The 11,577-nt window shown below is 30.8% G+C and overlaps 1 protein-coding gene across 1 annotated transcript in view; it reads right to left on the bottom strand.

Moving 5' to 3' along the window:
* Window positions 1-11,577, bottom strand: part of LOC106459152 (L-carnitine dehydrogenase-like) — a 63,778-nt gene that overhangs the window by 35,144 nt on the left and 17,057 nt on the right. Inside the window, exons 3-5 of the mRNA XM_013918746.2 lie at window positions 7,338-7,438; window positions 6,657-6,793; window positions 6,043-6,148 (exon numbers count right to left, since the gene is read on the bottom strand). Coding sequence (XP_013774200.1) covers window positions 6,043-6,148; window positions 6,657-6,793; window positions 7,338-7,395 — 301 coding nt within the window. The 5' untranslated portion in view covers window positions 7,396-7,438. The remainder of the gene's footprint in view (window positions 1-6,042; window positions 6,149-6,656; window positions 6,794-7,337; window positions 7,439-11,577) is intronic.

The raw sequence follows: 11,577 nt of genomic DNA, 5'->3' as shown, positions 1-11,577 counted from the left end.
ATGCCCTTAATGTTTGGAAAGGACACTTGACTCTCAACTTTATTAGGACCCATGTCTGGCATTAGGTTTGACTACCTTTCTCAACAAAAGCCTGGATTCAATGTGGCATACTCTCCACAAGATGAAGGAAGATATTTACTTGAATTAGTCTATTCATCAAGGAGTATGATCAGAAATTGGATCAAATATTTTGGTGAACAAAACACAGTCTAATGTTTGTTGCATTTTACAATTTGTTCACTCATTCTCTTTCCCCAGTCAGAAACAAGCAATTGGTGGATGGTTTAATTTGTGGCAAATATATTCACTTTTGATTGCTTTGTTGACAAATGCTTTTGAACTGTTAGTCAAAGAAATGGTGTTTGATCATAACACTCCTGCTACAAAAGCACTCACTATCACATCCTTTTGAACTATGCTATTACTCATTGTTTTACAGATTCATCATGAAGTGATCACATCTTTGTATGAAAGAAATTAAGTAATCACATGACACACTATGATTAGTTTACTTTGTATGATAAAATATATTGAGTATTTTAAAGTTTCATGTTTTAGGACTAAAACCGTTAATACTTAGGGTGTCATAATATAAAAGACTGTTTAGTTTAGATATTATTTATTTTTGTGAGTGAATATCTTATTATTGTTTACTTTTTGTTATAATAAGAGTTAAAAGCAGGACGATTGTAGGAAGTTGTGTTTATAAGTCATTGATGTTGAGACTATTAAACGTCTCATGCAATATATTTACATCGAGAATATAGAAGGTGGGCAGACGATTAAGTTATAGACATATAAATAGTGTGAGACAGGTGGAAACAGCAGACAGATAATAACAAAAAAGAGTACACAGGCCAAGGAGAAGTTTGGCTTGAAGTTAACTAACGTGGAAGTGATAGGCCTAACATTTAATATGTAGAGTAAGACTAACAGTAGAAAAGGAGATAAGAAGAATAATTTATTCCTCCAAGCGTGATTCTAAAGTAATTGAATCAGTCTGAGTGCAGAGAATATTTAGAAGAAAAAAGACCAAACGATCATGGTAACTTGCACCATGAGTATAAGTGAATCACACACAGAATACTAGTGAGATAGTAATAGAGAAGATAGTTTGGCTTGTCAACTGCAATTCTAAAGTAACTGAATAAGCCTAAGTGAAATTTTGACAAGAAGAGAACTACATATATAATGTTTATGATATGCCTATAGCAAAGACTTTGTTGTACATACATTTAACTTGTTCCGAATATATATATATATATATATATATATATATATTATTTTGAAAACAAATGAAGTGCATGCTGTTCATTTATCATTGAATTCATTGCCAACAAGTTACAGACACCTACTGTAGAAAAATCGTAAGTCCAACAACAACATAGTATATATTTATACTATTAAAAAATATAAGTAAAAGCCTTTTATTTTGACAATTGGCGGAAAAGAAGATATATATGTATTTTATAATTCTGACATAGGTTTTTCTTATATGTGATGTAAAGGTCTAAATTTCACAACGTATAGTTACAATATTATTATTTATAGAAGTCACACAATCATTACTTTTGTAACAGTGGGCTTATAAGACAATTGCGGGTAGTATATTTTTTATTTCTACAGCTTTACAGAAAATATTGTTCAAAAAGTGGAATGAAATTTTAACACACTCAAAATATGCTAAATACACATAAAAAGACATACTGACATGTTGATCAACTTTCTTAAACACATTTGACAGGTACACTCAAGATCATTACAATTGCAATGAATGTAATACAAAAGACTAAGCAGCAGAATCTTTAGACATCCGAGTCTCTGTCCCCTTGACAACAAGTGAGAATCAATCCACAAACACAAAGATCAGTGACAAAAGCCATCCATGTGCCTGAAATAATAGTGTGAAACATAATCAATATGGATTTTGGTCTGTAAATAAGGCCAATGGAGAATGGTTTCACCAAGATGACACTTCCAGTAATACTTCCCATTCAAATGATGCATACCTCAAGCATCAAGAGAATGAAACAGGTATTCATGCTATTTATTTCATATCAAGAGACATCAGTCCATTTGTCAATGCAGCAACTATAAATTTCTCTGTGATCAGACAACTAAATCAGGCACTGGAAACTTATCGTCTTCACACACTAGGTTGATTATGCAAAATGTACGAGGAGGAGTGGTACGCTTTAGACAGAACAGCCTTACAATGGATCATTTTGTAATGGAAGCTATGTTGCAGGGCTATTGCTATCAGACACAGTATGATACGGACTGTAACAACATGGTGAAGCTAAAATCCCATTTTAATATAATGCACTAACTCCTCTTTAATATTAACTACAAGTGAAAATAAATTGTTTAATGATCTGAAATTCACTTCATATCCATGTTCTTTACTCAAGTTATTTCACCATATAATGGACTATAATTGATCAGTCATTTCAACACTTACACCACAAATAGTCTTAAGCATTATATTTTAATCTGATTATTAAGTCAAGTAACACCTACTGAACTTAATTTAATATTTCTGTCATGAATAATTTTATTAATGACATTTTGACATTGGAATTTGAGTATCAAAAAATATTGATATTCTTAACATTTGTCTCTACAGTTTTTAGATTTGATTGGAAATATGTGGAATGCCAATAATGGCATTATAAAAACCTGAAACTAATCAGTATCAGCTCATGTTAGATTGCTGAATACTTATCAGATAATATGAACATATTGCTCACTGACAGCAAGCTAATGTGTCACCATTTAAAACAGCTATTTTTTTTTTCTAATTGATCTTTCTAAGCTTGGCTTAACTTGTGCTGTCCATTATCAATATAAAAAAAAAATCAAACTTTCCACGAGTTATAATAATTAAACAAACATTGGTTTAGTAGAAGAATAAAAACAAAGAGGTTATCTTTGTCTTAATAAATGATTACATGTTGTAACAATCTATAATCTACAAAATGTCTAACACAAAAATAGATACATATCCAACCACAGTATGATACTTAGTATAAGATCTGATATACGATTTAATATATGCACTACCTAACTCATGGCATTTATGGATAACAACGAAACCTGTACATGCTAACAATAAAAACACAATAACAACATTTGGTTCAACTGTGAAGAGCAAATCTGCACTTATGTGTGTTGTGTTAATTCATAAGCAAGCACTTTTATATGCAATTCTTACAGAAATCATATACTGCTGTGCTTTAAGCTGAGTAGACACAGCCAGCAGTTTCATATGGCATTTTTTATACTCAATGACATAGCCAATATCAATTTTTTTTTTGCTTACCACGATAAATTTTGCTTTCCCCAGCCAATAGGCAATGAAAAACATTATGCCCTGGATGTACTAAATATACTTCTGCCAAATGGAAATCAATGACCTGCAGTAACAATATGACTCCTGTATTGTGTTTGATCAATAGTAACATAGGAAAGTTTGACACAGCACAACAGTTTTTCATTGATTAGTGATACCCATTACTCTCACCCTTTTATGCTTTCCCAAACATAAATCTACTGTGATCCAGGCAAAGAACTATATAAATAGACAAGTCTTGACTTACATGCAATAAAAAACAAAAGTGGGAGAGTTTAAGAGAAAAAACATATATGGGTGACAAACTAATTCTGTTAGCAGTGAAGAATTAGCTGTTTCTGAAAAGCTTTAAAAGCTTCTTAAGACTATGCCTGACAAGATTTATAATAAAACTTTGAAGATGACAATTAATGATGCAGATCAGAGCTTTATCCATTATCTTTCAAATGCTTTTGGAATGATTTCTGATAATTACAAGATTATTAATCCCTACTTAATGAAAAAACAAAGTGGACAAATATGGACTTGTTTGGTTTCAATCTTTTTCTTTTATCATCTATATAATAATACACTTGTTCATGTGCCTGTTATAGAAATGGCATGTGCATACATGTGTATTTAGATAATAAGGTGCACATGGATTATCATGACGGACCAAAAGTGAGTATTATTGTAATAGATTGTAAGAGACCCACAAGACAATTGCACTCAGATTATTGTTTTTATTGCAACAGTACTTCTTGAAATACAAGATTTCTAGAATGATACAAAAGAATTCTAATCGCAGACACCAAAATCTTGTCATACTATAAATCTGCCGTCAGTATGCCTTATAAACAAATAATTTTACCCAGAAAAACAGTGCAAGTGCCTGCCTGCACCAGAAAGCTCAACAAACAAGTCACTACAACTTCTCTATGAATGAAGGAATAACAAAAAAAAAGGTGGATGTAAATATTCTTTATTAACCATTTAGTACAATAAAATTAAAAGCTTGAAGGTCCAATGTTAGATCCCAGAGTAACATTATAAGTTTAGTTATAAATAGTATTAACTATAGTATATTTTGTCCTAACTAAGCTAATTTAAAAAACATGCACGGTACAGTGTTAATTTAACTCTTTATCGAATTTAGGGCTAACATTATTTAAGGTTTTATAAAATATGATCTAAATACAAGTGGACTTGCACATTTTTGTGTCTATGATTACTTTTCATTTCTATTATTCTACAAATCTTGTATTTAAAGAAATACTGTTGCAATAAAGATACTAATTTGATAGTTAATGTTTTGCGGGTCACTGCTAGTTATTGAATTATCTATTATCAGAGATCATTCTGAAAAGCACTAAGAAATCAGGTATAACCATTTGAAATATTTCTTTGCCTACCCAACTTGTAGTGGGTTTTGATTATAATCTATTAATTATAAATGATGACTCCCATCACTACTTTGATAAGGTGCCACATAAAAAGATTATTAACAATTTCTTATTTTATAGATCAAGATCTTACAGTTGTTTTGAGACTTTTGTGGTTCATTATTTATGTCAATGATTTGACTAGTTTCTTGAATATTCAGTAATGTTTCTAAATATGCTGATAGAATTAATCCCAAGATCTCAGTCTGTTGAGAATATGTCTTCTTATATGAAAGATCCCTAACAGTTTTCATGAATGGGCCATATTGTAGAAAATATTGAGACACATAAAGTAAGGTATATGGGTTATGGATTGTTATTTGATTGTTTCTTTTGGATATTCTCATAGAGCTGCACTAGAATTATCTCTGCTAGCCATTCATAGTTCTGTATTGATAGACTAGAGGGAAGGTAACTAATTTATAGCAACCACCACACACTCTTGGGCTATTCTAATCAGAACCCAAAGTGTGGAGAACAGTTTTGCAGCAGAGATGTGAGCTATGGACCTTCAGATTCATAGTATGCATTCTAACCACTAGGTCATTCTTGGTCTGGGAAATTTTGAAAAGACCTCCTTCCATGTGGAAGGAGCACTGGCATTGTGGAAAAATTTGCTTAATATAGTCTAAAACTTTCAATTAAATTTGGTTGTAGTGAAAAAGATGAGAAAACTAGTAAATTTGTTTCTAGAATTTTCAATTTACAAGCAAAATGATTATCTAGCTTTTCATAAGCCTCTTGTGAAGCCTCATTGGAAATACTGGTAATTTTAGTCTCATTACTAAAAGAATAACATGGTAGAAAAATAGTTGAGATGAATAATGTGATACCTAGTTTTGTAATTCTGAGCTATAAAATGAAGTTTAAATGCTTGGACTTATTTTCTATGGAACACTGAAGAATAGAGATGGTTTGATTCAGGTATATAAAATTGTTAGAGGATTGGATAATTAGCCTACAGAGTGATGGAGAAGAATTGATAGAAATAGTCATAAAGCATTTAAATCTTGTATCCCAATTTTTTTAGAAAACTATTTACTTGCCAGAACCATAAATTCATAAAATGATTTGCATTATGAGATGGTACATCCTGTTGAATTAAATTCATTTGTTTAAACATCTGTAAAATTGGTAAAAAATGTGAAAAGGGTTGTTGGAACCTTGCTCATTCCAATTTACGTTTATTCTTTTCCTTTCACAATCTAGTACCAATGAAGTACAACAAAGATGCAAATCATATTTTATGTATTTAACTTTATTACTTACGTTCAATTATGTCTTGCTTGATCTCCAAATCTTCAGTTACACTTTCAAATATGAAGCCTGACTTTCTGACAGTCTTTTCTAGTCTGTTCATATAATACACATTTCCCTAATAAATAATTATAAATTATAAGTCCATATTACCTTAAAAGTAAAATCTCATTTTTGAACTAATTTCTTAAAGTAAAAAAAAAAGCTACCAAAAGTAAAATACTAGTTTATAAATCATTCAAAACTAACTAACACAGTGACAAGCTAAAAGCTACACAAAACAAAACAAGTTCCAACAAACAGCTCAAAACATTTCAGAATAAAATATTTTCTTTCTCAGATAAAATGATTCTGTTGTTACCAGTTTTAATTTTCAACATATCTCTTTTTACCGTGTGATTTAACGTACTTTCTATAACGATGTAAGATGAATAATTGCTGAGACAGATGTAAGATGTATTAATTAAAGAAATAAACTGTAAATGGAAGTACAAGTTACTTTCTTATGGAAATGTTACAGAAATCCTATACTGGATAAGTGTATGTAGTATGTGACTAGTTACTTAAATCTACATGCACTCTGTGTATAAAACGAAAAATATAAAAGTGTACAAAACTTTACATACTACAAACTCTGTTTGCATTAACAAGTTATCTTTTCTTAACTCTTCCCTGTCATACTTTAGCCGTTCTACCAAGTTATCCAAAGCTGAAGAATTTTGGTCATACACCCACACCTCATGACCATGGTAAGCAAAGTCACCTACAATGTCAACAATGAATGTTTAATTAGATCAAAATATCTAACTTACTATGTACATAACAATGACATTTTTAATAATGAAAAGTCAAAGAATTCATAAAAAATTCTACAATCTGCAGACTGTTTTTGATGCTGTACCATTTTTCAATTTTTTTAGATACAAAAAAATTACAATGTCAAACACTTATCTAAAGCTAAAATAATTTAACATTTTGGATATACAACTGTTAGATGTACATTAATGTGAAATATGTTGTTGTTTATTTAAAATAGTAAATTTGATTACTGAATCAAGAACTAAAAATAAATTCTGTCTCAAATTATAGCCTGTTATATTAACAAATTACAGTTTTAGTCTGCCTTGCTGTCATATAAAAACTTTAACATATTTCCATTACACTGTAAATGTATACAACTGCACCCTATACATATGTTTGGTGTGTGTATACAATGCTATTGTCCCATATAAACAACTACTTCCAGTTGAATGTCTACTAAACATTTCAATACATATTAATTGTATACAAGAAAAAAGATGATATACCTGCCATCTTGCCACCTAGAGTACCACACCCAACAAGTCCTACTTTTGATTGTGTCATGACTATACTTGAAAGATTAGGCGTACGTGTTGGTGTTTTATACCTATAATAAACAATCAACCAGAAATGTTAGTTGGCAATATTCAATATATGGTACAAGTAAAACACTATGTGAAGGGTACTTAAATTTAAAAAAGGCAGCTTACTAAAAAGATCATTTTGGTGTCACAAAATTGGCATTTGAATTAGTTTCATAGCTTGTATTTAACATTTAAATATGCATTATTATAAAAGAAATAGTTTATACAGTTATCATAAGAACCAAACTGAAAGTTAACATTTTATTCAAATAAAGAATCAGCAATTTATTAACCATGTCAGCACATCTAGATAGTGAATAAAATATGAAAAAAAAGAAACTTAATCAATTTCTGAAACTTAACACAAACAGAAATTGACAAAAAAATCCTTCTCCATTTTAATGCAAATTTATCAGTATGGAAAACCTTTCCTCATCTTCATGAATAAAAACAATGATAGAATAAAATTATTTGGAACATTTACCCATGTTCCCTTATTCTACAATAAAGAACAAAGGTTACAGACTACATAGTAAATAACCAACTCTGATACACAAGTGAAAAGATGACTTAATGAAAAATTTGTCTTTTGGTCTAATTTTCAAAGTCCAATTACCAATGTGAACTGAGCCACACAACAGCACTGGCCACAAGGGAAACTCCAAAATTACTGAAATTTTTGTTGGTGTCATGCACAAACCTGTAAATTAGTCCATGCATGCCAATAATGAAGGTGTGAATTATGATTATAAGTACCTAAGGATCAATGTATGAAAACGTTTTTCATAATGGGGTGATTTTGTAAAATATGAAATTTTTCCATAATAATTTCATTAATCAGTGGAGACAAAGTGAGATATGACAGGTGATATACTGTCTGTAGTTTGTTGACTGCATTATCCAACACATTTTTAAAACCATATCACAGTTGGAATTAACATTTAAAATTATGAGTAAACAATAAACTAATCTTTAAATAGGGTTACACCAAGTCTTTTATTACATAAAGCACTGTTCTATAAAAACATCCAATCTCACTGAAAAACAGATTGAGATAACTTACTACACTTAAAACTTTAAACCATAATGTGACAAAAGTCTGTATGTGTGCATCTGCTTATAATTGATAAATCACTGGACCAACTGCCACCAAACCTGGCATGTACCTGGTAGTGGAGGGGGAGTCAGATGTGATTACCCTATGTCACACCTATGGGAGCCCTATGTTGAAAGGGTTTGTCAGCTAGTAATACTAAATGGAGTACTTATCTTAACTAATGACATAAAATTACTAGTAATTTAAAAAAAATGGTAATAATAATAGAAATATTATCCATTGCAGTACTTTACACATTAGCACTCTTGTGACTCCTAAAAAACTGCAATATTTTAAGCATTTCAAAAATGTATAGTTATTTATGGCCTACTGCTTATCCAAAATCAATAGTTTCACTACAGTTAGTAATGTGAATAATGGTAAATGGTGAGAGTGATTAATACTTTTATAAAATTAACAAAGCATTTGACTTATGTATGTAGTAGTAAGATAATAGTTTTTTACTTCATGCTTTTAATATAAACAGGTTAATGTAGTAATTTGTGATTTTATATTTATACTAAATATTAAACTGATTAAAACTTCTTAAACTTTGCCCAATTTGTTAATCTCCAATAACCACAAACAAAAATAAATTTCTTGACATGACTTAAGGTGTCAGAGGCCACAGAGACCATGGTACACTTTTATCAACCCTCTTCTCACTGTTGTTCCAATTTCAAACAGTATCCTCAGTCTGATCAGGGTCCTCCTCATCTTTCACTTCTGTGAATATGATAATCTCATTAGAAGGTTATGACTACCCAAAAGTGATTCATATCTACCTTGAAATTGACAAATGGAACATGACTGTCCATAGGATTGGCTCCAAACCAAGTTGCATTGGGCAAAAATGTTTAGATTTTGTGATGTATACATTAATATGCCAGTTATTTTTCAAGTAAACTTGCACTTTTTAAAAATAATAACCCCATTTGCAGAGAAGGATTACTCAGTCACTCTTCATCTTGTATCTTGGTATCTTGGTCAATGAACACAAAAAATATTCTTTATTTACACATCAAAATGGATAATTTTCTTGACAATGAATACTCCTTTCTTGCTTTTGTACAAAGCAAAATCAGACAGTGCCTCTCTTGTGAACATACCTTTCTTGCAAAGAGGCTATTTCCCATTTATGCAAGATCCAGTGTTTAAGATACGAGTCTCTTCTGATTTAGTGAATGGAATATGTACATGCCAAGTAATTCAAACTATGGATGTATAGAACAAGCCTCACTCATTCATTTATCAAAGGTTCCAAAAAGTCATCCAGAAGCCATTGTTGTCCAAGGTTTGTGCCTCTATTTCTCTGTTTAGGGACTTGTTCCAAGTTTTTATTATATTAGCTGAAAGGCAAGTTGTGTTTAAACAAACTGAAGCTTCAGAGACATGGAATCTATACTTTTTCTTCTGAATTTCAGTGTCAAATATGTTTAAAATATGAGAGTCTTGAACAGATTTTGCATTGTTTCTGTAGTCTGTCTCAATTCTGAATCATGTTTTCAGCTTCAAGATATCTCCTATATGAGCCATACAACCCTAGAATACAATGTCATGATCAGGTGTATTTATCTTGAAATAACTGCCAGGTTCTTTCTTCATAGTAGTGTTGTTATAGGTTACACTAACAACGAATATTTGCAACATCATTCTTTCATGCAGATTTTATTAGACATGTTCTTCTATCTATGATTGGATTGATAGTCTTGAAGACAAATGATTCATCCCATTTATTATAATCATCACTCTAAATGGCTGGTGTGTGATTTTGAGACTTTCAGTTTTACAATACAATCGACATCATGAAATTCTACTTTCAATACAAAGATTATAGAACTGAACATCTGCACTGGAAGGTGGCTGACCAATACAGACTCTGTTATGTTCAATGGTGTGCCGGTGGTTCTGGCTAGCAATTCTCAAGCATGATTTGACTGCTCTATTGTGAGAGCAAACAAATCTCATGTTGTAGTCCGAACAAGATGGAGTTAAATGATGATGGCAAGACACAGTGTATCACTCTGACTTCTGTCTTAAAAATGTTTTTTATTAATTGTACAACACACTTAAATTTGCTATTTCAACTTCATTTTCACTAACTTTCTCTGACTGTGGTTTTTTGGCCTTTTAATACTGAAGCCTTTAATAGTTTTCATTAAAACAAATATTTTATTAGGGCATTTGTTCAAATGTTCATGTGGTTAGTCATTCCTCAATATTGATACCTAAAAATCTCGGGTTTTGTTTGTATAGTTCAGGACCATACTATGCATTACCTCTTCCTTTGTTAATATGTAAAATGTTATTAAATTACTATATTTTTCATTGTTCTCTCTTTGGATAAAGAGAAAAGCTCAAGTAAGTTACTCAACTTTCTTTTTACTTGAGTGAAAGGTATGTGTATACCTAACTGGCTGTTATCCACATTCTCTTATAAGAAAGATATCTTGCAAAGTAGTTAGATAATTTTTTTCTTGTCAGTGCATCAGATAAATAATAGTAAGGGATTGTCATGTCTATTGCACATGATATGTTAGAAATATATATATAAACCCCATTTTGAATGTGGAGCCAGGTGCAAATTTGGCTTTGTATGTAGTATTTATTTTCAAAGATAAAGTCATATATGCCCTTGGTGCTTCAGATTTGGGCAAGTTTTCCTTTTCATTTTAGAATACAGACTCCAGGTACACAGTTTTTGCAGAGTGTATTTTGATTTTAACATTTGTTTTGACATTGGTGTTTACCATGCATGAGCTGATTTAACCAAGCTAAGTGGATTTACCATAAACCTTGACTTCCAAGAAGGGTAAGGTTTGTTTAAACTAATAAGTTTAAACATCAATTATATTTTAAGTGTAATCCAAGTTTAACTTGGATTTTCCTTTATTTTTATTTAAATTGTCAGGGTTGTTCCTTGATTGGAATTTAGCTCATTATATTTTTAGTTTAACTTATAAGTGAAATTACATATGAATGCATGCATAAGAGAAAATCTTAAAGATTTATCACAGATCTCTCACAGCTTCTACACACTCACTAGAAACACTGGCCCAATGTTTT

This window comes from Limulus polyphemus, unplaced genomic scaffold (genome assembly GCF_000517525.1).
Source record: "Limulus polyphemus unplaced genomic scaffold, Limulus_polyphemus-2.1.2 Scaffold568, whole genome shotgun sequence".
Lineage (NCBI taxonomy): Eukaryota > Metazoa > Arthropoda > Merostomata > Xiphosura > Limulidae > Limulus > Limulus polyphemus.
The sequence above is the reverse complement of the archived record's forward strand: the minus strand, read 5'-3'. Positions and strand labels throughout refer to the sequence as shown.